Source organism: Cottoperca gobio, chromosome 8 (assembly GCF_900634415.1).
Source record: "Cottoperca gobio chromosome 8, fCotGob3.1, whole genome shotgun sequence".
In the NCBI taxonomy this organism is placed as follows: domain Eukaryota; kingdom Metazoa; phylum Chordata; class Actinopteri; order Perciformes; family Bovichtidae; genus Cottoperca; species Cottoperca gobio.
Window position 1 is genome coordinate 1,785,784 of NC_041362.1, and position 26,885 is coordinate 1,812,668.

General features: G+C 40.6%; 2 protein-coding genes and 1 gene segment (V, D, J or C); all 3 read left to right on the forward strand.

The window, feature by feature from the left end:
* The first annotated feature begins 829 nt into the window (after positions 1–829).
* Positions 830–5,950, forward strand: LOC115011734 (tripartite motif-containing protein 16-like). The gene is given in 5 exon segments (XM_029436950.1): positions 830–850; positions 2,029–2,103; positions 3,132–4,588; positions 4,590–4,915; positions 5,812–5,950. Coding segments are annotated over 4 exon segments (1,833 nt in total). The 3' UTR covers positions 4,870–4,915; positions 5,812–5,950.
* A 4,713-nt stretch (positions 5,951–10,663) lies between these two features.
* Positions 10,664–11,461, forward strand: LOC115011735 (Ig heavy chain V region MOPC 104E-like). The segment is given in 2 exon segments: positions 10,664–10,775; positions 11,097–11,461. Coding segments are annotated over 2 exon segments (438 nt in total).
* A 4,317-nt stretch (positions 11,462–15,778) lies between these two features.
* Positions 15,779–26,288, forward strand: LOC115011713 (immunoglobulin delta heavy chain-like). Its single transcript, XM_029436926.1, has 8 exons — positions 15,779–15,930; positions 16,053–16,355; positions 18,541–18,556; positions 22,338–22,384; positions 24,817–25,158; positions 25,699–25,716; positions 25,844–25,950; positions 26,044–26,288. The coding sequence occupies exons 1-8, from the start codon at positions 15,882–15,884 to the stop codon at positions 26,068–26,070; spliced, it is 909 nt and encodes a 302-aa protein (XP_029292786.1). The 5' UTR covers positions 15,779–15,881; the 3' UTR covers positions 26,071–26,288.
* Positions 26,289–26,885: the final 597 nt, after the last annotated feature.

Genomic DNA, 26,885 nt, shown 5'->3' on the forward strand with positions numbered 1-26,885 from the left:
TGTGTGCGTCAAAGAATTCCACTGCAGCCTTGTACTTCGCCAGAACCTTCGAGTAATGAACCCATTTTCGAAACAATTGGCTGAAGTGGTTCAGTTCACAAAAGCTTCATTTGCCCATCACTACTTCACACACCTAAGCCATGCCATTATAATCACTCTGCCGGTTTTACATTTATTGTCCACTTGATGGCGCAGTAGAGCAAATGAAGCACCATGAAGCTTCGGCTCATGAGTGAACCAATTGGATGGAAAGCTTCAATGCTTCATGAAGCTTCATCTCGCCATCACTACTTGCCATGGCACCCCACATTGACAGCCCTCGCTGCAAAGGTTTTGTGCATGTTCGGGACGACCTACCTTTGTGAACAACTGTATTCTGTAATGAGCATCAGTAAAACAAAGCTGCGCTCAAGGCTCACACACAAGCACTTAAATACATCCTGGCTGCTACTCAGGATTTGAGGCCTGATATTGATGCACTTGTGACTCTAAAAGATGCCAAGTTTCAGGAGCAAACAGTGAGTAAGTAACTTAATGTCAAATGCTGCTTCACACACTTTTGCACGTTTTATATTTCTGTAAGAATATATTTCTGTGAAAATGAATACTTACTGTGGAACAGTGAAATATAATGTCAGTCAGCAGCTGCAGTACAAAGAGACACAACCTTTATGTATTTTCATGTATACATTATATACATTTACAAGGCAGGGGGAGAACTTAACCTTCTTCCTTCATAGTTCCCACTTTAGTAGACGTAGAGGCTGCGGCGAATCAATCTAGCAAACTTCTTGTTCAACAAAGCATTTATTAATATGATAAGACAAGCATGGAAAATGTACCCAGCTGGGTGACCATCCTGTTTCACAGCCTCCTCTCTCCGATACGGTCCCCAAACTTTTTCCTGTGAGGGCAACATAACTTTTCCCTTCTCTGATGGGGGCCGGGGTCAGTTTGTAACAGAAAAAGTGTGACGATCGCAGGGGTGCCTAAACGTAAACATTTATTGTTTTCCAGAAAGCCACACATAACCAAATATTAATAATCCTTTCCGGGATCTTCACAGAAAAAAGTCAGGAAATAACAGATGAGACAAAAAGGCTTTTCTTTGCATTGAACAAAAAAATAATCGTTTGACCACTGCAGGTTAAATATTGATATATAAACATTCTGAATCAATTTTTCTCTTACCTAACCTTTTCGCCATTATTCCGTTCTATTTTCCTAGTCTAGGATTTGCATGGCCAGACTGAAAAAAAAATCATAATGCGTCTCTGGTATTGTTCAGGGGGCCGGGCCAAATCTGGAGGCGGGCCTTAGTTTGGGGACCACTGGTCTAAATTAAAACACATATTTCAAGCTGCTACTCACAGAGTCACACATCTGTATTTAAACATCACAACAGGGATCGGCTGAACATCGCTGGATGTGTTTTGGGCCGATTGAGTCGTTCAACCAGTTATGCAGCAGAAATGATCCACCAGCGCCTACACTGGTATTTCTGCTTATTGTGATGTCACTTCTTGGAGTATCTTCAAATGCTTCATATCTTTAAAATATGTACAAACTATGTTTATGAGCAGCTTCTGGCACCACTGCACGTCGTCACACAGATTTGCACCGACGAATCTCAACGTCATGAAGTCGTGACGAGCGTGCAACAAAGATGGCACCAAAGACAGAAGCCTGAGCTTTCTGCTGCATAAAGAATCAGAGCTCTGGCTATGATGGCTTTCATTTTAGATCCATTCAAACAGGATGAAGCAAACAACAATGTCCCGCAGCCGCCCGGGGAGCTCCACATTTAAAGGGTTAACAGCCTCCCAAGAACAATTGTATTGGACTACAAAAGCTAAGAGACATGTTGATCACCAGCTGATGGGAGGATGGTTCATACATGTTGGAACATTCTTACACATGGCCCAACCCTAAATCACAAGTGCTATATATAAACATTACTGAACACAAAGAATGATGTGAGCTCCACCCTGGTGAAACAGGTTTCATGCCACTCACACACTCCATCAGGTAGAGAGCCTCTTCGGGGAAGAGAACCTGCTTGACGTTGGCAGAAAAGCCCATCGTCTGCCAAAACGTTCCCTGGTAAGAACAACAAGACACAGTATAATGACATGCTAATGATAGAGGAGGACGTGCATAAGGTATCAGCTTATCACAGAGTGTGTGTGTATTGTTTGTTTCACAGAGTGTGTGTACTCACAGCTGGAGACTGAAGCTCCACGATCTTCTCACTAGGAACCCATGTGGCCTTCACGAGGTTTCCTCTACAGTAAAATAAACACATATCTCCTGTCGGTGCAGAACAATCTGGACCTCAACACACACACACTTTACATTGTTGTCGAGGATGGACTGAGTCCTTCGTTAACAGGACTTTGAGAATCAGATCTTCTTTATACCTGTACGTAAAACACATCTTTCCTAAAAAATCTCCATATTATAGGATGAAAACATCATTTTCTGCATTTTCTGCATGAAATTTACTGAAATGGTTTCTCGATTATCACAATAGTTGCCAATTATTTCACTGTGGACTATTTGTTGCAGCTCTATTTATCAGCAGAGCGTTGAATAAAGATGTCGATAAAAAAGCTCCACAACAAGTTAGTCAACTTTAAATAAATAATACATTTGTTTGATAACTTATAGATTATGAACTCTCAAATAGAATACATTAGATCAATTATAACTGTGTGGATGAAGACACAATGAATTCAGATACAAGCAGTAAATACTTACACGACATTTGACCCCTTAAAAATAAGAAAAATAAAACAGTTTGTTTCCCAGGTTAACATTTTGAATTGTAAGGATTCTTGAATCTAAAGTGTCTCTTTAAATATAAAAGCACATTATCCCTAAAACTGACACTTTATGCTCTAAATGACTTCATTTCTTTAAGACAAGACACTACAGGTCAATAAAGTCAAACTAATGAACAGATATCACCCTGAAACTTCCCCAGCTGATGACATGAAGACAATCGTTGAGCTAATGTCCATACATTTAATTAAAATGTGTGTTTTACTTTGTTGACATGTTAGAGTCAAAGGTTCCCCCCCCCCCCGCTCATACACTTCCTTGTTCCCTCCTCTTCCTGGAATGTGGAGGAGCTTGTATCACAACTCAAACTAGTTTCACTAGAAGTGAGACTCACACAGTCGCTGGCAGTGAAGGAGAAATGGCGCAGAAAAGGAGATCAGCTGGACCGGGAAACCATCTCTTGTTCCATCTGTCTGGATCTACTGAAGGATCCGGTGACGACTCCCTGTGGACACAGCTACTGCAAGAACTGTATTAAAACCCACTGGGATGGAGAGGACCTGAAGTATATCTACAGCTGCCCTCAGTGCAGGCAGGCCTTCACACCGAGGCCTGTCCTGCTGAAGAACACCATGTTAGCAGCTTTAGTGGAGGAGCTGAAGAAGACTGGACTCCAAGCTGCTCCTGCTGATCACTGCTATGCTGGACCTGAAGATGTGGGATGTGATGTCTGCACTGGGAGAAAACTGAAAGCCTTCAAGTCCTGTGTGCAGTGTGTGGCCTCTTACTGTGAGAAACACCTCCAGCCTCATTATGAATCACCTACATTCATGAAACACAAGCTGGTGGAGCCCTCCCAGAAGCTCCAGGAGAACATGTGCTCTCGTCACGATGAGGTGATGAAGATGTTCTGCCGTACTGATCAGCAGTGTATCTGTTATCTCTGCTCTGTGGAGGAACATAAAGGCCACGACACAGTCTCAGCTGCAGCAGAAAGGACTGAGAGGCAGAGAGAGCTCGAGGGGAGTCGACTAAACATCCAGCAGAGAATCCAGGACGGAGAGAAAGATGTGAAGCTGCTTCAGCAGAAGGTGGAGGTCATCAATCGCTCTGCTGACAGAGCAGTGGAGGACAGTGAGAAGATGTTCACTCAGCTGATCCGTCTCATGCAGAAAAGAAGCTCTGATGTGAAGCAGCAGCTCAGATCGCAGCAGGAAAGTGAAGTGAGTCGAGTCAAAGAGCTTCAGGAGAAGCTGGAGCAGGAGATCACTGAGCTGAAGAGGAAAGACGCTGATCTGAAGCAGCTCTCACACACAGAGGACCACAACCAGTTTCTACACAACTACCCCTCACTGTCCCCACTCAGTGAGTCTACACTCTCCTCCAGCATCAACATCCCTCTCAGATACTTTGAGGAAGTGACAGCGGCTGTGTCACAAGTCACAGATGAACTCCAGGACGTTCTGAGAGAGAAGTGGACAAACATCTCACAGACTGGGACTGAAGTGGATGTTTTACTGTCAGCAGAGCCCAAGACCAGAGCTGGATTCTTAAAGTATTCACGTGACATCACACTGGATCCAAACACAGCAAACACACAGCTGTTATTATCTGAGGGGGGCAGAAAAGTGACAGTAATGAGTGAACAACAGTCTTATTCTCGTCACACAGACAGATTCACTGTATATCCTCAGGTGCTGAGTAGAGAGAGTCTGACTGGACGTAGTTACTGGGAGGTGGAGTGGAGCGGGGGAGACGTTCGTGTAGCAGTCGCATACAAGAACATCAGCAGAGCAGGGGGGGCTTGAATGTTTATTTGGATTCAATGATAAATCCTGGATGTTATATTGTGACGATAACAGTTGTACATTTTGTTACAACAAAGTCCAAACTCCCGTCTCAGGTCGTCCGTCCTCCAGACTCGGAGTGTACCTGGATCACAGAGCAGGTGTTCTGTCCTTCTACAGCGTCTCTGACACCATGACTCTCCTGCACAGAGTCCACCACACATTCTCTCAGCCGCTCTACGCTGGAGTTCGTTTATATTCTCATGGATCCACTGCTGAGTTCTGTAAACTCAAGTAGACAGAAGTAAATCTCTGGTTCTCCTTCAGGGAGTCTTCTTCTCTCAGTGAGTAAACTAACCCCCCCGGACTAAGTGACATGTTCTATGTTTCATATTATATTCCAGATGATCAGCTGTACAATGAACCTGAATAATAATCACAATATAAGTGCAGGAGGTTTGTGTGACACCAGGATGAAGTGTGAGCAGATAGTTTCCTGTGAATGTTGATCACAGATCACATTTACTTTGAACACAATGTTCTTGTAATGTTAACAGTGAAGTTGAACATGACCCTCATCCTGGGTGGGGTTTGTATTAAACATGTTAAGACTAAAAAGACTTCTTCCTTTAAAATGAATGTGAACGTGTGATTTAAGGGAAGCGGCTTCAGCTCTGTGTTTAAACTCTGAAACGTATTTCGTCTCCGTGTTTGTGCCGACAGCTGATTGTTGTGGCGTTTGTTCAGCTGTCACTCAAACATTGTGGGCGGTGCTTGACGTCATCAGTGGTTGTGTAATGTGGGACTTTGTTTAGGTGGAGCTGCTCCCTCTGTCTGTGGAGCCATGGAGGCTCTCACTGCTCATCATGTTGCTGTCTCTGCATCAACATGTCCACTCAATGTTTGATGAATATTTGTGTTGATGTATTTCTATCTTGTTTCTCTTCCACTGCATGTGTTCAGAGAGGAAGCAGCAGCTTTATCCTGGACACTTTGTTCTGTTAGAAAGACGTCTAGAAGCACATTGATGTGTTGCTGTTGTTATGAGGGCTAATAGAAGTGTACTTATCCTGATCATAATCCATCAGCAGAGGATTCATTCTTGTCTTTCACATGCTGACATTGTGCTCAAAGTGAACGTGTACATGAAGTCATTGAACTTTACTGATGTGAGAACAAAGTGCAGCTTCACATGATGAATAAACAAACATCAAGTCTTTTCTTCTTGTCTTCATTCCAGGGTATCAAACAAAGCTGACGGAGACAATGTGAAGCTGATCTGAGACAATAACTGAGCAAAGTAGCAGCACGTGGTGATCAGATGTTGTCTTATAGATCAGCTGTGAATATGAAACTACTGTATTACTGCAGATCAATATTATTACTACAGTAATAAGGAGACATGTTTGTGTCTGTCGAGTGGGGAAATGAAAGAACGTACAAATGAAAGTCATGAAATGTGCAGTTTGAAGGATTTAAAGGACCTTTGTGTTGCTGTAGTTTCCCAGCATGCTCTCTGGTCTGTGTGTTGGTGTGCAGGAGGATCCAGGTGGAGCAGATGCATCAACACAGAGATCAAGGTGCGTTCACTGACCTGCTTCAACAGTAGGAGCAGTGACTGTTGAACTGTCTGTCAGTCTGTGTGTGTGTGTGTCTGGCTCCACCTGCTGCTTCTTATTTTAATGACTGACAATCTGCATCCAATAACTTCTGCACTCTTTAATATTGAGCTCCACCTTCCAGATACTGCAGTACTTCTTCTGTGAAACACATCGACACACTGCAGCAAGTATTCATGTGTTCAGTGAAGACGAGCTCTAATGAACTCCTGCATGAAGGTGAACAGGCTCAAATAAACAGCTCACACATATCAGCTGACACTTCCCCACTTCATGACTCACATTAACACAATTACATGTTGTGTTAAAGGTGTTCTGACATGTGATGTTTAAATATGTAAATGAGGCATTATGTCATTAACTGTGTGTAATTTCCTGCATGTAGTTAGTTAACCCTTTTTTAGGATTTTGTTAGTTCCCGTGATTTGAATAGAAGTTTGACGTGATGTTTTTCAGAGCAGCAGGATGAAACCCCTCCCTCCTCTCTGACACCTCCCGGCTCATTAAACTGTAACAGTGAAGTCTCTCGTCTGGAAGGGGAAGCAGACGGCGTCACATCTAAACTTCTTTAACATGATATTTACGCTCTTTATACTTTGTTTCCTTCATCTGTCGGGAAATAATGGTGAGAAACACCAGAATATTCCAAAAGGAGTGAGACACTGCACAGCTGATCATTTCAGTATTTAAAATCTTTTGTGTTTCTCTCCACAGGGGCCGCGGACACCAACAGTGTCCTCCAAACACCTCCTTTCATCACCAAGAAAACTGGTGAATCTGTCGCCAGTGAGATCCACTGTTCACACAACGTAACAAATGCTGATGTTATTCTCTGGTACAAACAAGACGAACATAAAGCTCTGAAGCTTCTGGGATATCTGAATGTGAATTACATAAACACAGAGGACGACGTGAAAGGGAAAATCCGCTTTGACGGAGATCCCCGTAAACATTCACGCCTCACTGTTTCTGACCTTTCCTTAAATGACAGTGGTGTGTATTTCTGTGCAGCCAGTCGGCACAGTGCTGCAGATTCCCCTCACGTCAATACAAACACTCTCCTTCATCAGTCTGCAGAGAGACAACGTGCTGAACACCTGCAGCCTGTGAAGATTGTATCGACTGCTTTGACACCATTCTGACACCACACTCCTCGTGGTGTTGTATGAAATAAAGATTGTTTTAGCATTTTCTCTATATGGTTTGGAGCTGATATCTGCAGATAAAAGGCTTTGAAATGAAATGAACATGCCAGGCTGATATGTTACATCTAAATATATTTGAGATATTTAGATTTACAGCTGGTTAGGAAGTTAAACCGGTCATATTCCCTCTCTAATATTTATTTTATATTTGCTGTGAAAACATCCTTTAAACAACTTTATTCACCAAAAACAAGTTTTTCAACACATCAAAACGTTCTAAAGTACTACGCTGAAAACCTTTACTGAATGCATCATAATGTAAATCACTGCAACCTTTTGTTTTTACTTCGTTACTGCGTCCTTTTGGTTTTTAGCGTGTTCGTTCAGCTAAGATAGTTATACATACATGCTTACAACACTCCCTGTCGTCCCGAAGTAGGGTTGTAACACTGTGAGATTTCCATGGTTAAATATCACGGTTTCACGGTTTACCACCTTCTCTGGTCGTCCGGGTGCGAGTCTCATATGGTACCTGCCGTACTGCAGAACAACGAGGATCGTCACGTTTACAGAACTTTATAAAGTTACTGATCTAAAGTAAAGGTAATCTACAGGGGAGGGATTTACTGACGTAGGCCTGCAGTGCCACTTATACTCCACCTTTAATGAGCAGCTCACGTGATCCAACAGTGACACTCCCACCTGCAGCTCTTCAGTCTCTGTAACTATGACACTCAGTTTGTGTCCAACAACATGGAGATCATCATCAGGACACACCTGCTCAGATTATCACTGTTTCTGCTGTGGACTTCAGGTAAATTACACGTCATTTTGGAAGTCAAGTCAAAGAATACCATACAAATCCTAAAGATTAGCCGAGGTAACCTTTATTGTTAACACACAGGTCTAACTGATGGAAGCCATGTCACACAGACGGACACACTTTGGGAAAACCAGGGTGAAGATGCAACAATGAACTGCAGCCACACCAAGGGTGCTGGCTACTACCAGATGTACTGGTACAGACAGCTGCCAGGAGAAACAGTGAAACTAATCGTGTTCACAACAACTGGCAACAAAGATCATGACTTTGGAGATTTCAAAAAGGAGAAGTTTTCATCCACCAAGCCTGACGCTGAGAGCGGGACATTCACAGTGAAGGATGTGCAGCCGGAAGATAACGGCTTGTATTTCTGTGCTGTGAGTCAACACAGTGATACAGACACATGTGAGAGCTGAACAAAAACCCCAGACAGTGCACTGTTGGTGGTTAGTGAGTGTATTTATCTGCTGTACTGTAGGGGGACCTCGAGTATAATCACAGAACATCGTACAACACAGAGACACTCCCAGCTGTAGCTCTTCATGTCTGTGACGTGACGACACACTGACAGCGACTGCTCTGCATTTATAAAGCGCTTTACAACACGTCAGCATTAACACACACATTCATACAGTCAGAGGCTACCAGACAAGGTGCACATCAACTCCTGATAAACATCCTCGGGGGGTAGTCCTTTAACATGAATTGTGCACAATGACACCTCCCACCTGAAGACTGGGGAGGGTTTACTCAAAGAGGGTGTTGGGACAACGACTTCATTCATTGTCCCGACAAACAGATGATCAGATTTTCTTCAATATCACCAAACATTCAGAAAACACAAAATGCTCATCGTATTCCTTTGCTTTGCTCTTAACTGTGTTCTGGTTTCAGGTAATATCACAACTCTTTAAAGACATCTTAAGCTGTGTTTTTACATTATTTCCATTTTGATATAACTGTTTTTTTATCTACCGTGTTTATGATCATTGTTGTATTTTGTATGATTTGTATGAACTTCTCTCCACAGGTTCCTCTCTCAGTGACAAAGTCCACCAGACTCCAGCTGACATGTTCTTGGACAAACCTGGAAAAACAGCCACAATCAGCTGTTCGCACAGTATTGACAACTACAACAGCATCCTCTGGTACAAACAAACGAAGAATAATAATCTGCAGTTCCTGGGATACATGTTGACAACCTTTGGAAACCCAGAGCCTGGACTGGCTGTGCAGTTAGAAGGGAGTGCAGACACAAATCAGAAGTGCACATTAACAGTTGAAGGCCTGAACAGCAGTGCAGTGTACTTCTGTGCTGCTAGTTTACACAGTGCTACAGATCACTGCTCCTCCGTACAGAAACCTCTGCACACCTCATCTCATCTCTGCATTACAGCTGACGGCTCTGTGCATCTGGAATAAGACATTCTACCCAATGTGGTTGTTCTGATAGGACTGGAGAGTTTAGTGGGAGGTCCTCTGTGGAGAAACGTAACCTCCCGTTATAAAAAGCCGCCTCAGACACTCCTCATGTCTGCTGCGGCTGCTTCTCATGTTAACAGCATCTCTATGACGACTCGAGCTCTCATCACATTTGTATTCTCGTCTCTGTGGCTTCAAGGTACAAAGATAAGAACTAATATTTCTGAGAGAGGAAGAGATGGGTGCAGGTTTTATTGTTAGTGTGTTTCCTGACATGGACACAGGATGGACTATAAAACAGAGTAACACTAGATTTAAGTCAAATATTTAAATCTTTTTCACTGTTTGAGCTGCAACGACTAATCCTTCAGTCAATCGACAGACAAATAATAACAAACTATTAAAACAAATCCTTTAAACGTTTGTGTCATTTTTCACACAAAAAGTTCAGAAAAGGCTGTTTTAAATATGGAGACTTCCTGCTTTTCTACATTTTATTAAAGTGAACATCTTCAGGTTTTGGTCTGATGATCTTGGACATTTTTCACTATTTTATAAACCAAACAATGAATCTATAAAATTATCTTCAGATTAAATTAATAATGAAAATAATCGTTAGTTGCAGCTCTAATACCGTTTTGTCTGCATGCGATTCATAAAGCAAACTACTGTTAGCATTGAAAAGAAATCCAGAACAGGAAATATATTGACTTAGTAATTTGACACCCTGTAAATCATTTAAAAAACTTCTCCACACAGGTCGCTGCCAGGATGTGACCCAATACCCTGAAATCAGCTGGAGGTCTGTTTCCAAATCTGCAGAGATGAACTGCAGCCACAACAAAGATGTTTCTCATAACCAGATGTACTGGTACAGACAGCGTCCAGGGGAGAGCATCACCCTCATTGTCTACACAGTTGTGGGTGGACAGCCAGACTATGGGGGGGGGGGCCATCAAAACAAGTATTGAGCCATCAAAGAAAGCACAGAGGGGCTCTTGAGTTGACTTTTATAGTTCCAGTAGGTGGAGCTGGAGCTCAGGAAATACTCTGCAGCTCCACTCATCAGCACGATGGGATGTGATGTGGCTGGGGGAGGAGGAGGATGTACAGTCCACAGTAAACGGAGCCGCTCAGAGTTCATTCAGACACGAGGACATCATGTCAGCTTTATTCTTTTTATCTTGGCTCATTGGTAATCACTTCATCAGCTTAGAGTAATAATCAACTGGACAATTATCGCTAACTATTTTGATAATAGAGTTATCATTTAAGAAATGTTTCAGCCTCTCAGATATGGAGACTTCCTGCTTTTCTCTGTTTTATATCATAATAACATGAATAAGAGACTCTGATGGACCTTTGTCACTATTTAACATTTCATAGACGATTCATTTAGAAAATAATCTGCAGATGAACCCATAATGAAAATAAATGATCAGTTGCAGCCCTAATCAGGAATATTCCCTTTATAGTTTATAGTTTCTGCATCATCATCATCTTTCTCTCTTTCCAGGAGTTTGTCTGGGTGTTGAAGTTTACCAAACTCCTCCAGAACTTCTCCGAAGACCCGGAGAGAAAGTCCAGCTGGTCTGCAGCCATGAAAAGACCGACTACACGCTCATGCAGTGGTACCGAAGATCCCCTGGAGAGCGAGTTCTGAAACGCATCGGACACGTGAACTACAACAACAAACAATATGAGGACAATTTCAAAGAACATTTTAATATCACTGGAGATCTGAGCGGAGCGACGGCAAAGAATGTCTCTCTGTTTGTAGACGACCTGAAGGCCCCCGAGCACAGCGCCGTGTACTACTGTGCAGCCAGCTATGCACACTGACTGCACACCCCCTCGGCCTCATACAAAAACTCTGAAACAACTTAAGGGGGGGGTTTCTTGTCTTCAAAGATTCTCAGTTGACTTCCAAAAATGTATTTTTAAAACACCAAGTCAAAGTTGTGTCAAGAATTCGAGTGATTTACAGAGATTTTGTTTATTTGTCATTTATTTTTGAGTTTAAAAGGTTTGTGAGAAATAAAAAAAGGCAGCTCGCGTAAGCCGACCAATTTTATTTATTGAACAGGAAGCATTTATATTGTTTTGTTTAACTTGAAGTCCCAGAGGAATGAGAAACACTAAAAGAAATGAGTAAAAGCTTTTTATTTGTGCAGGTGTCGCATGAATAAATGTTCCTCGTCTCAGGTTTGCCTTTGTGTGTTTACATTATTGCAATCCGTCTATATAAACTACTTTAAATATAAAAACTCTATATTCTTATACACACACTTTGCTCTGCTTTCATGCCATCATTTGCCACTTCATCATCACACAGCGGACCTGAACAGACCCCTCCCATCCAGAGAGTTTACAGTGATGCTGTTAAACCTCAGTAGAAGCATCAGCTGGGTGTCAGTCACTCCGACAGCTTGATCTCATGTCAGAAGCTTAAACCTCTTGAACTCTGGGTCACAGTTTGGACACTAACTGCTTGAGGAAGTAAACATGATCAGTTTTCTCTTTTTTTGTTGCCTGTTAGGTGAGAACTTAAATACAATTAGCTCGTATGAATGAGGAAATGGCTTCATTTGGATTCCATCACAATGTAAATACGTTTTCTCTCTTCATCCAGGTGTTTGTCTGGGTCTTGATGTCCGTCAGTCTGCCTCTGATCTCGTCACAAAACCTGGAGACAAAGTGCAGATTTCCTGCAGCCATGATAAAACTGACTACAGGGTGATGCTCTGGTACCAGCAGTCACCTGGAGACACAGCTATGAAACTCATTGGACATTTGTACTATAAAAATGTCCAAATGGAAGAGACATATAAAGAGGATTTTAATATGTCCGGAGATTTAGGAGGAAATACAGCAAAGAATGGCTCTCTTATAGTGGAACCTGTAAAACAAGAGCACAGTGCAGTCTACTACTGTGCAGCTAGAGAAGCACGCTGACAAAGATCCCCTCTGAACTTTACAAAAACTCTGTACCATCTTTTCTCATGAGAGGTTTATAATAAGACATAAACTGCTCACAGACACACCTGCTTTGTGGTTGTATGTTGGTTTGATCTGGCAATCAGCTCATCATTAGCCAACACAACCGTGTTTCCATTTTTAAAAGTAAAGTTGTTTCAGGTGGGGAAACTTCAAACGGTAAAATGTTATCTGAAAGCTGCTGAATTCCACGTTAAATGAAGATTAATTTAACTTGATAAAAACGTATAAAGTTATTACAACAAACACACAGAAGTTGTAATTCCACAAATTGGCTTTAAAACCCGGCGCTCTGCCTGGGGGCTCGTCACAGACGGGAGAAAACCTGCAGCATGGGACCCTCGTAAAGTCTGAGAGCGTGACGTCACTTTAGCCGTGTAGGCACTCGCCGCTCGCTGATGTGTTGAGCATAGATCAAGATTCACAGGTTCATCCTCCTCCCTTTGTTCAGTGAGAGAAAACAGAAAGGCAGATTTTTGTTCCTAAAAGACAAACCGACTGAAAGAAAGAGTTTCTCAGTGTCAACTTATTCTCTGATTTACATCACTTCCTGTCCCTCCTCCTGATCCACAAAGCTGAGAGACTCTAGCTGGTTCTTCACATTCAACATGATGCCATCTCGTTTCATTGTTTCCATCATCACCGTCTTCTGGATTAAAGGTATTGCACATTCATGAAGACACTATTTTTAATTTCATTTGGAATTAACCCTCAAAAACCTTTATAGGTTGAGGAACTGAGGTGGAATATTTACGTCCACAAATCATTAATTGCTTATTTCTTGCCGATGTTCTCACAGTAGTTTATTCCAAGTGCACAACATCACAGGACTACTTAACATTGTGTTTTGGTCTCTTTACAGGAGTTTCTCTAAGTAAAGACAAACAAGTGTTTCAGACACCAACTGAACTGTTAATGAATCCAAATGTTGAAGCCAAGCTGAGCCTCACACATAATATCACGAGCTATGACACTGTTCTCTGGTACCAGCGCTCGGCAGGAGACACTTCCTTAAAGCTGATCGCCTACATGGCTTATACAAGTCCTACAGTTCAGCCATCATTTGAAAGCCGCTTTAAAGTGAGTGGAGATGGAGAGACAACGGCTCATCTTCACATCCTGAACCTGACGCACCCTGAAGACAGTGCAGAATACTTTGGAGCAGCTAGTATTACACAGTAATAAAGAAAGTGCCTCTCTCATACAAAAACCTCCATAATGATGCAGCAGATAACACCAACACAAACCACTGAAGCCATGTGACGCAGTATCCAAACATTACAGGATTGTAATATAGTCATACAGAAAGGGGCGACTTCCTTTTAATACACGGCGCTACAAACATGTTTAGATGTTTGAGTAAGGGGGTTATAAAAATCCAGTCAAATTCAAGCACTTTGAAGGTGCGTACACTAAACTTTTCTAGACAATCGAAAGTGACAGAAAGAAAAGAGGTTAGAGAATTCCTTTACACCCACAGTAAACAGTGTATACATCACTTTGTTTATTGTACCAGCTGTTCATATTAACTTTGATGATTTAATCCGGATTAATTGTTGCGCTAGCGTCTGGTGTGAGACGCCGGGAGACAAACAAATATGACGAGATCGTTTCATTTCAGATATTAAAAAGGATTTTTGGTTTGCATGAGTGATTGTGTAGCTTTAACACCAGGTTGTGTTGAGTTTCTTGTAATAAATACAATAACTCCTCATAAGTCACAAGAATAGTTATTTCACGTCAGAGTAACATTTTATCTTCATGAGAATCACAACTCTGAACAGCAGAGAGCAGTGGAAACACGCCGACATGACGGTTTTAAGCTCCTCCTTCGTTACAAAAGTCCAATAAAAGAATTCACACAGATGGATTTTCATTCATAACTTTGCGTGTCTGTTTAAGTCACAGCTAAGATCACCACAGAGAACATTATGAGGATTTAAAAAAGGTTTAAAATGTTTCTCATTCTGTGTTTTTCTTTGTCTTTGCTCTCAGGTAAGAATTATAAGATGTCATTTCTCATGACTAACAAACCTTTCTGATTACTTTCAGTTGGTTCCTACAGCTGAAGGAAAGTTACATTTATGACTTTATGCCAATTTTACTTCTTTACAGATCTGCGGGACTTTAATGCACGAGGCGTTTGGTAGATTTGACAATGCAAAGAAATATTCATAGAATCCTGCTTCACACGTCCTTTTTAAAGACTTTTGAAAGATTAATTTAAGACATCTCAAAACCAGTTAAGGTCTCATTTTAAGATTAATTAACTCAATGCCTGTTAAGACTTTTAAAATCAGAAATACTTTATTTATCCCAGGGGGGAATTAGATAGTCACAAATTTAAAATATTTATATAAACAAAATGAGTCCAAGTAAAAATGTGCAGATTGTACTACAATATATAACAATATGCATATTACAATATATACAGAAGTGTAATAATATTAATGCTGAAAACAAGATTCTTGCTTGAAATGTAAAGTGATTTGAATAATTATAATATATAAAGTATAATCCGTGTTGCACAGTTTAGATATAAGGATCCACAGGAACCCTGAGATTTCCTTTTCGTCCTCCAGACATTGTGTCATTGTCGCTTATGATCCAACAATCACCTGCAAATCTTCTGATAAAACCCGAACAAGAGAAAGCCCGTCTCGACTGTTACCGTGGAGATGACAACTACCCCTACATGTTTTGGTACCGGCACCAGTCAGCAGCGAGAGGTCAGCGGAGGGACATGGAGCTGATCGGATGGCTTTATTTTGAAAACCCAAACCTTGAGAAGACGTTTGAGGCACGTTTCAACCTCACCGGCCACTCGAAGAGCCGAGCTCAGCGTGAGATCTCCAACATCGTGTCAGCAGACGGTGCAGAGTACTTCAACTCCTGTGGCTCCTTTACAAAAAGCTGGTGGCCCACAGGAACAAACATGCACCTGCATCAAAGCTCAGCTGCTCCATAAAGTATGCTCCCCCCCCAAGACAAATATAAATAAATAAATATATCTAAATTAAACTGGAGGTGCAGGTTTAAGTGTTCATTTCTCCAGAAATGTGCAAAATGGTCCAAGGAATGTGCAAAGGTTCACAGTATGAAGTATAACAAGAAATAAAAAGAATATGAACAGAGATATAGTCCAAAGATGCATGTGGTAATGTAAAGCAGAGACACACGTGAAGATTCAACCAATAGGTGGAGGCACAGCACGTGGCATGAAGCTTTAAGAGAATAAAGTGATGAACTAACAGACCTTCCCTCTTCACCCCGAGCCTCATCTTCCTCACATTAGAGCCTGAAGATGTTTTCACCCGTGCACACATTTGGTTCTCTCTTCATCTGGTTCTCATGTAAGATTTTAAATTTCATCTTTAATAACAAATGAAACTGTGTGTATCATGTTTAGAATATAAATACTGTCTCTTTGTATGTTGCTTCAATGAGTTTCATCTTAAATCTGCTTTCTCCACAGGTCAGGTGAGCGCAGTTATATTTCAACAATCTCCTCCCCAGATCGTGAAGGACAGCACTGAGGTCCAGATTAACTGCAGTCATGACGATACTTCCCTCTCAATAATGCTCTGGTATGAGCACAGAACGGTCCAGGACAGTCTGTCTATGACACTCATTGGGTCTGGATATGACACCAGCGCCCCAAACTATGAGGGTCAGTTTGAACAACAATTCAAGCTGACAAGAGAAGACGCAGTGAGAGGATCTCTGATTATACGCAAAGCAAACCCTTCACAGTCGGCTGTTTATTTCTGCGCTGCCAGTACACAGTGATGTGGTTTAATGCCACCCCCTCACTGAAACCCTCATCTTTCACATGAGGCATTGCCTCTCTTTATACAACTCTCACTGAAGGAAGTTTCTCCTGCAGCAGAGCGAGCCTGGAGGATGTCGCCAACTGTGATCGGATTTCTCCTCATCTTGCTTCCATGTAATGTAGCGCTGCAACGATTAGTCAAATCGTCAGAAAAATAATATCCAATTTAGATAATTGACTAATCGCTAAAGTAATCTTGGATGCAAATATAGCAGAAACTGATGTTTTCAGGCGCTCAAATATAGAGATGTTCTGCTTTTTATCGTATTAAACTGAATATCTTCGTGTTGGACTTTGAGAAACGGGGATGGACATTTTTCACAAATTTCTCACATTAATCGAGAAATCGGCAGATAAATAAATCTATAATGAAAAGGTTCATTAGTTGCAGTCTTAATGTAATTAAATGCAAGAATAACAATTTTACTTGCGTTTTTTTACAGCAATTGATTTAATGTTCTTTTTCACCATGGCTTCTGTACCAACTACATTTTAAATCTGTTTTCTCCCCACAGATGGAGCTAAGAGTGTGACGTTTCAGCCGACTCATCCAAGAATAGTCAATGACAAAGCCAGGGTAGACATTAAATGCAGTCATAACGATAACAACCAGTATGCAATGCTCTGGTACCAGCAAAAAGAAAGAGGTCTGATGAATTTAATTGGATACAGCTACACTGGCAGTCAACCCAACTATGAGAAGCAGTTTGAAGATCGGTTTGCAATAACAAGACAAGACATTGTAACAGGAGCTCTGATTATTCACAGTGTGAATCTATCAGACTCGGCTGTGTATTTCTGCGCTGCCAGTACACAGTGATGTGGTTTAATGTCCCCCCCTCACTGAAAACCCTGCTCTCTTTTTTCTGTTGTTTTGCACAGAGAAAACATTGACATAATACAATACAGACAAAGCTAAAAAAAACTACTAAACAAATAAGCAAACTTCAACATGTAGCTATTTACAGTACAGCAAACTATGCACAGTACATAGAGGGCTGAGGTACAGTCAGGTAGCGCAAGAGTGTAGGCATGAAAATGTGTTAAATACTGTATGAGCATGTATTGTACAGTATGTGTTACACTATAATGTTAATATACATAACAATCAGATTATTTAGTATTGCAGTGCAGACTGTTCATAAGTATGGAAATTAGGGCTGCAACTAAATATTTTCATTATCGATTACTCTGTCAATCATTTGCTAAATTAATCGTTTGGTTTATAAAATGTCAGAAAAGAGTCCATGCCAGTTTGTCAGTCCAAAACCCAAAAATAGTCACTTCAATATGATGATCATATTTGAGAAGCTGAAAACAGCATTTAAAAATAAATGTTATTATGGAAAATGACTGATGATAAATCAATTTCAAAATCAAAATAGAATAATCGTTTAATTGACTAATCGTTGTAGCTGTAGTGGGAATAAACCGCTCTAATGTCAACTTTCAGAATAATTCTATACAATTTAAAAGAAATCAAGCTACAGCCTCCGATATAGGAAAAAAGTTGAATGTCGATTAACAAAAAATTCTGAATAAGATATTTGATTGATCCCTGGTGGAATTGGGTAAAGTCACAGTTGCTCCCAATTTTAGAAACATACATAAATTATAAGAAAAATAGAAATAGGTATGCAAGCATGTGTGCATTATACTACAACATATAATATGGAAGAAATACGAAATGTGTAAAACGAATATATGTATACTACAATATATAAAACAACAGTGTTAATTATAATGGGAAAAATGGGATCTATGATTAAGTGTGTTAGAATGCAAGAAAAGTATAACTTTGTTGAAATGTGCAGTATTAACGCCCGACTAAACCAGTGTTGCAGTTGAATTATTGCACAAATATACACAATGGAACAATTTCTACAAATATAAATACAGTTAGTTGGTCCATATTTGTTATAGTAGTTTTCATGTACAAGTATATTGTATTGTTTCTATCATGGCACATTCCTTGTAAGTGAATGACCCACTTTGGCAGTAAAACCTTATTCAATTCAGCCACACACGAGAATTCATATTTCACCAAATGATCAGCCTTCAAAACATAAAGAAAAAGATGTTTATCAAATTCACAATCAATGTCAAATCACACAAAAAAGTAAAAAATTAGCAGCCAACAACAACCACAGCTAGCTTAGCAGCAACACAGCTGTTAGATTAGCCAAATGTTAGCTTAGCCAAATGTTAGCTTAGCCAAATGTTAGCTTAGCCAAATGTTAGCTTAGCCAAGCTAAAGACACAAAGTAAACAAAGCCTCAACATCAATTTAGGATACATATTTTAGCAAAAGAAACAAAAGGCTTACCTTGGTAAGCAGTAACTTCCGGCATTATAGAGATGTGTAAAGTATTCGGGGGGAGTAACAAAAGGACAGGAAAACCCAAGTTCAGACTGGACAACCGTTGGTGTGAGGAAGAACCGGCGAACTGGACCTCAGCAGCAGCTCCGAGCGGCGAACAAGGTGCTTCATGGCCGCCCTGAGGAGACACGACTGAACTGTTGACAGCGAACTCGACAAAACTGTAATAAATGTGTTTGGCGGCCTTTCTGGGGGTTTAATAGACCAAATAATTCCTTTATTTGTGCTGGTGAGGAGTTTAACGGCCAGCACGTGACAGTTGAGGAGGGTAACAAAGTGGGCGGGACAACGTCGGGTTAAAAAGACCTTCGTGACCAATCAGGACCCACCAAGGCCACAACACAGGTGTTCGTCATGGATTAATTAACAGAGCATGCGTTGCAATTAAAGTTGCTTACTGTGCACATTCTCTGAAAAGGTGCATATTCGCAATATTATAAAGCTGCAACAATTAGTCCCCTAACTGATGAGTTTTACTTTGTTTAATGAATTTGAAAAACTCCCTTCTCCCCAGCGTAGTTTGTTGGTAAAATGCACCTGTGACTGTGACTCAAGAACATTTAAGGTGTGGCGTTACTAGGAAGCCACAATCTAGGAGGGAGGACAGGGAGGGGAGAGAACAGGGAGGTTGGAGGACAGGGATGTGGGAGGAGTCAGGACAGGGAGGATAGAGGAGGCAGAACAGGGAGGATAGAGGAGGCAGGACAGGGAGGAGGGAGGACATGGAGGTGGGAGGACAGGGAGGTGGGAGGAGGCAGGACAGGGCGGAGGGAGGACAAAGAGGAGAGAGGAGGCAGGACAGGGAGGAGGGAGGACAGGGAGGAGGCTGGACAGTGAGGTGGGAGGACAGGGAGGTGGGAGGACAGGGAGAAATTAAGAAGGTTAATATGGAGGACATAACAAGAAACTTACATTAACTAGAAACTAGAAAACTTATAAAAAACCCAGCATGACAAACTCGTCTATTAAAGGTACAGGAACTGTCTCCACAAAACCACAAAGCTGATCAGGTCCGATAAGGAAGCAGGTGTTAACATTGTAAGCCTTAAACGTCCCGTACAACATTATTGCCCTGTACAGAGTCTCATCTGTGTCACTCTTTGCTCAAGTCTGCACTTTTTATATTATTTAATTCTGTGTGAAGCCAGGATGAAAAGATGGAAGTATATCAAGATGAAGAGGTTAGCATACACTGACCTCTACAGGGTTCATGTGGGATTACACTTACATGTGGTAGTTTGACTGGCCTGTATTGACCTTACTTTACTTTTAAGCGTTATTATACTGAGCTACATATTTATGAAGTAAATGTGATATATTACCAATGATGAAACACATCCCCCCCACCCTGCTCCCCTCAGGGTGACGCTGCTATATAATACTCTTGGCAAAAAAAAATATTTGCAAAGATTCTTTTATCCAAAATGCAATCATGGGGTCAACAAAGTAGAGTACACTTAAATATGAGGGTATGCTGTACACTATGGGTGTGAATGACTTTGGTTTGGTTTCATGGGATCATTTTTACCCTGTGTACACGGTTTTGTGTACATGGTTTTATGTACATGGTTTTGTGTACATGGTTTGATGTACATGGTTTTGTGTACATGGTTTTGTGTACATGGTTTTGTGTACATGGTTTAGTGTACATGGTTTTGTGTACACGGTTTAGTGTACACGGTTTTGTGTACACGGTTTTGTTTACACGGTTTTGTGTACGCGGTTTTGTGTACACGGTTTTGTGTACACGGTTTTATGTACACGGTTTTGTGTACATGGTTTTGTGTACATGGTTTTGTGTACACGGTTTAGTGTACACGGTTTTGTGTACACGGTTTTGTTTACACGGTTTTGTGTACACGGTTTTGTGTACACGGTTTTGTGTACATGGTTTTGTGTACATGGTTTTATGTACATGGTTTTGTGTACATGGATTAGTGTACATGGTTTTATGTACATGGTTTTGTGTACACGGTTTTATGTACACGGTTTTGTGTACACGGTTTTGTGTGTATTTTTTCCCCTGGATTAGATCAAAGATAACTTTCCTGCCTCGGCTGATCAATAAAGTTTATTCTGTTTTACATAATGGTCTGAGCTATGCTTATAATGTATCATAGTGCAGTTACATTTAAAAGTAGGATTAAAAAGCGACAAACTATTCATGTAGTTTAAAGAGGATATTAATAAAAGGACAGAGAGTTGTGTTTTTTTTTTTTTTTCAATTTAGGGACGGACAGAAAAGATTACACAGAAAACTAATGCAACATGTCAAAGCATTTAAACTAAATGTTTATGTGCAACGCCTGTGCTTAGATCAGGTGTTAAACACTTGGGGGCAAAACAAATATTTACACATTCAGTAGCCACAGAGCCACATTAGTATACACTTTATATTTTGTTTTGGTCTCCACCAAGGAAAACATCTGGTCCTTTGGCTCCACTATTCATCAGCTAGCTGCACACTTTGTGTGTTTTTCAGGGTTTTCCACTGAAAACAGCTGCCTGCTGAGAGAAGAGCTGTGAAAGCAAAACTTAATGACCTTAAAGAGGCTTCAATGCTTCATAGAGCTGATTAAAGTATTAATTATCTGTGACGAGTGAAACCTTTCACATTACAGATGATTACGTTGTGAATGTTGCTCAGTGAACGTGTCCTCAGTTCAGTGATGCGCGCTGGATAAAGAGGTGTGACCAGCAGAGATGTCCCTCCCTCTAAACAGCTACAAACAAACACCAACAAACACATCTTTCCTTTTGCTTCCCTCTGTTCTGCTTCTTTTCTTAGCTGTCACAGAAATAGCAGCAGTCAGGTTGGAGCCCGACCTGTACAGCTGCTCTCACAGACAGAGATGGAGGCTGAGATATGGAGACTCTGGGTGGGGGAGGGAGAGGGGAGAGAAGCAACGAGACTTCAGGTTTTTGTCTGATGCTTTTTCACCGTGGGGACAGGGAGCCACGGTGATACAATCCTATAGAGCCGCTGTACAAAAACCTCCTGCCATTAACAGCTATTGTGTTCCTGCTACATGCTGCCTGGAGAGCAGACACATCCACATCTGAAGCCCTAGAAACTGGCAGCACACGTTGGCATTAAACAGTTCATTTATATGCAGGACATAATCTGGAAAAAGGATTTGAAAGTGATTTTGCAGTAATATGTGGAGCATTGGGATGCTGCTTTTACTCATGTTGACAGAAAACAACACATGTAGACATTATGAAGCTCGTCCTGCATGTTCAAACCTTCCTCATCCTCTGGATTATTACACTGAGGCTCAACATGCCGATTATGGAAACTTTAGAGACGTTTTGGTCGAGGAGACATTCAGTGTGACACTGGATCTGAAGCTTACTTTGGAAAGGGAACAAAACTCACAGTTTTGGGTAAGTAGCATCTGTCTCTGCTTCAGTTTACTGCAACTAACTTACAATAAGTAGAAAGTTGCTGTGAAAGTAAATGAAAAAACTGTTGTTGGGTTAGCGTTAAATAAAATAAAAAAAGTTGGAATATTGAGCTGCAGTAAAAACACTGTGACCTACACTGCGCCTGCTTACTTCGGCCAAGGAACCAAACTGACAGTTTTAGGTAAAGGTTATATTTTATATTTCATAAATGTGTCGTTGCTTTAGAGTCCAAGACAAACTGAAGTGTGAGTAACAACTTCAAAGATGATTCTGGTAGAGAAAGAGTTTCATGCTCAGTATTTCTGCACTGTGACAATGCAAACCAGGCTTACTTTGGAAAAGGAACCAAACTGACAGTTTTGGGTAAGTGAAGGATCTTTAAATCCATTAAAAGTAATAAGTGTTGTTATGTACACGGTGCATGAAGACACTTCATGTGCTTCATAGTTTAAGTTCTGCTCAGTGCTTTTTGATATTAAGCTGAAGCGCTGTGCTAATTACGAAGCCTATTTCGGCCAGGGAACTAAAGTGACTGTTCTCGGTAAGTAAGACTAAAGTTGAATGATTCACTGGTGTATGAAAAGGTAAAACAAGTTAAAGCAGGTCTGTTGTCTGGGGAAAACGTTTTGTGTTACATTAAACTTGTCAAAATAAGGCTGCAGTGCGGTACATGTTACGTTTAGATTTGAAGAAAAATGACTTAATACAATAAAGTACATTTAAAAGTAACTAAATGTAAAGTTTCAAAGTAAAAGCACATCGTGGGCTGTTTTGAGCACTGACCCAGTGCACTGTGACTCTGGTGCTAATGAAGCTTACTTCGGAGGAGGAACAAAGTTAACAGTTTTAGGTAAGTAATATACATGTTGTAAATACAGTATGATAAGATAAGACATCAGAATAAATGTTAAAAGTACTGTAAGTATGTCTTAAACAAACGTACTGTACTTCAGCTCTTTAAGTTTAACTTCTGTGCAGAGCTTTTTGTTCTTAAGCTTAAACACTGTGTCAGTACGAAGCTTATTTCGGACAGGGAACAAAACTGACGGTTCTCGGTAAGTAAGAGCTCTAAATTTCTTCAAAACATAAATTAACAACACAGGGTGTAATGCAGCAGCTGAGGGTTTTTAAACTAAAGGAAATGTGCATTTATTATAAAACTAAAAACTAAAGTTTCAAAGTAAAAGCACATCTTGGGCTGTTTTGAGCACTGGTGCAGTGCACTGTGACCCAGACTGCACAGGCCGACTTTGGTGGGGGAACAAAGTTAACAGTTTTAGGTAAGAACACATTTAAAGTTCATTAAATATTCAGCTATGATTTTGTTCAAATGTTTTGACACTGTAGAGATACTGTAAGGCTCGACAGAATCCAAATCTCCAATGTTTAAACCATGATTATAGCAGTTACTGGAATAAATAATCAGAAAATAGTCTTACAGCATTTTTACATTACAGGTCATTTTAAAGCATGTGGATATTAAACAGGTGAAGGTTTGCAATCAATGTAAAGTACATTAAAGTTAAAGCCTGGACATGTCAGAGACAGTAGCGTTGGAATGATCTCAAAGTGAGCCAGATAAAGAGGCCGTAGGAAGAGTTTTAGTAACAGTGGAAAGTCTCTGTGCTCCTACGGCGAGGCTCACTTTGGAGCTGGAACTAAACTCACTGTTTTAGGTAAGACTGTCAAAATGATTCAATGTGTATCAACATAATATATCAAAAGTCTTCATAGAAAATGATAAATTGCTACTGCTACCACTTTTTTAATCTTATGCTCTTAAACGGACTTTAAATCAGCAGTTTCACGAGTGTGAAAGTTAAAAGTTAAAAGTGTATCTGATAAAAGAGGACAAAGACAGTTTACAGCTCAGTGCTGAAAGGTTGAGCAGTTCTGCTGCAGCCTCGTATCAGTGTGAACAACTACGAGCCGGCTTACTTTGGCAGAGGCACCAAACTGACAGTGTTGGGTAAGAAAAGGATTAAAACAATCTGCATAAATGTTTGTTTCTCTTCATTTAAATCTTGAGTTAAGTTCAGAGTTGTTTCAATATCTTGTTTAGTGATTTGTTGCTGCTCACCTGCAAAAGAAAATGGAATATTTGAGATGAATCTCTTTTCTATTTGCTCGTCTATAGTCTGCAGACTTAATGCATTATTTTCAAATTGGCATTTAGAGGACGTCAAACATTTCCTCAGTTCAAATTAATTTGTTCTTCTCTGCACCAAAAAGTGATTTTAAAAAGTATATTTAAATGATATTAATGGTTCTATAAGTGGATCCTGTGATATAGTGAGTGAACTTTATGTGCACAGGTTAGTGGAAAACTCACAAATGGCATAAAGAATAAAATAAGATGTTAATTCAGGCGTAATCAGTTTCCACCTGCGAGTCAGCGCTGTGCTCAGACACTTATCCTGCTCATTTTGGAGAGGGAACCAAACTAACAGTTGTTGGTAAGATCATAACCATAACTTTCAAAAACAAGTATTTTAAAGAAGAAAAAGAAAGTTGAGTCTTGTTTCATGTGGCATCTGTGTTCTGGTGTTGAGATGTTCATTATAGACTCAGATCTATACGCAGCTTTAACTTAGTGATGCATGTTGTTTGTCCTTGCAGAAGACGGTCTTAATATCACCCCACCAACAGTGCAAGTGCTTCGACCTTCATCAAAGGAGTGTGGAAACGACGATGCACCGAAGAAGACCATCGTGTGTGTGGCCAGCGGATTCTACCCAGACCACGTCAGTGTATCCTGGCAGGTCGACGGGGAGGCCGTCACCACTGGTGTGGCCACAGACAACGCTGCCCTGCGGGAAGACGACTTTTACAAAATCACCAGCAGGCTGAGGGTCTCCACCAAAAACTGGTTCAATCCTGAAACAGTATTCACCTGCACCGTCAGCTTCTACAATGGGACACACACTGAAACGTATTCTGACTCTCTTCATGGGGAAGAAGGTTCGTTTAGTTTAAACTCAGAAATAAACCATTTGATCTTTTTGCATCAACGATCATCTGTCCTCATCTAATGCATCTCTTCTTCTTCTTCCATCAACGATCATCTGTCCTCATCTAATGCATCTCTTCTTCTTCCATCAACGATCATCTGTCCTCATCTAATGCATCTCTTCTTCTTCTTCCATCAATGATCATCTGTCCTCATCTAATGCATCTCTTCTTCTTCTTCCATCAACGATCATCTGTCCTCATCTAATGCATCTCTTCTTCTTCCATCAACAATCATCTGTCCTCATCTAATGCATCTCTTCTTCTTCTTCCATCAATGATCATCTGTCCTCATCTAATGCATCTCTTCTTCTTCCATCAACGATCATCTGTCTTCATCGAATGCATCTCTTCTTCTATCAACGATCATCTGTCTTCATCTAATGCATCTCTTCTTCTTCTATCAACGATCATCTGTCTTCATCTAATGCATCTCTTCTTCCATCAACGATCATCTGTTCTCATCTAATGCATCTCTTCTTCTTCCATCAGGAGGAGGCATGACGAGAGGTAAAGATGTTATTCAGTGTTTCTGTACACCTCATCATCACACAGAAAACATTTGGAGTCCTACATGAGCGTGCACGTAGAACTATTCCTCTGCATGTCACTGATGTAAACGTTTAACTTTCTGCAGAGAAATATTTGAGGAGCACACAGACTGCCAAACTCTCCTACGGTGTTTTCATCATCAAGAGCAGCATCTATGGAGCCTGTGTAGCGTTTCTGGTGTGGAAGCTGCAGGTTTGTTCGCCTGTCTCTGCATTTTACATTAAAAACATTGTAATATGTGAAAGAATGGAAGATAAAAAGAGCTGTGCTTTCTGTCTGTTGCAGAGATCAGCTGGGAAGCAGAACCACTGAGAGCTGAGAGCTGAACAATAGATGTTGGACCTCAATAATGTTGGTTTCTGGAAAATGTTACATATTCACAACAGCTAAAATAGATTTCCAGTTTTATGCATATTCTTGCTGAAGCTAATTAGCAAATACTTTGCATCACATCTTTAAAATACTTATAATTGATTTTGTATCGCTTGTTTGCTAAATTTCCTTTTCAATAAAGTGTTAAAAGATCTCAATCACGTGTTTTCATTCATCTGTACACAGTGAAACTATTTAATTTCAGTTGATATCCAAACACATGATGCTCTCACATCTCACACTGATCATCACTTCTTCCACAGACAGCGTGAGGTATTTTTATCTGCTCGTCTGTCTGTCTCTTTTCTGAGAAATCACTTTCTCACCTTCAGAAAGTTGAAACATCTTCACAAGTTTTTCCAACGAGCAACTGAAGTGACTAAAGTTCTCCAGTTTCATTTGATTAATAAGTTCCACAACATGAAACACTTTGAACCTGCTTCATCCAGACTTCACTTTATATCTGGACATGTAGCAGATTACACACATTTAATGACATAATGCCTCATTTATATATTTAAACATCACATGTCAGAACACCTTTAACACAACATATACTTGTGTTAATGTGAGTCATGAAGTGGGGAAGTGTCAGCTGATATCTATTCGTTAAATATTCCCCCTGTTCCCTGCAGTGTCTCCTCTTAAGTCATATCGAGGTTCTCCACAAGTGCACAAGTGAGAGAAGAGTATGACGGTTTACATTCTCTTCAAACACCGTGAGTAGGAAAGTAAATGTAAGAGTGAGTGTAGCA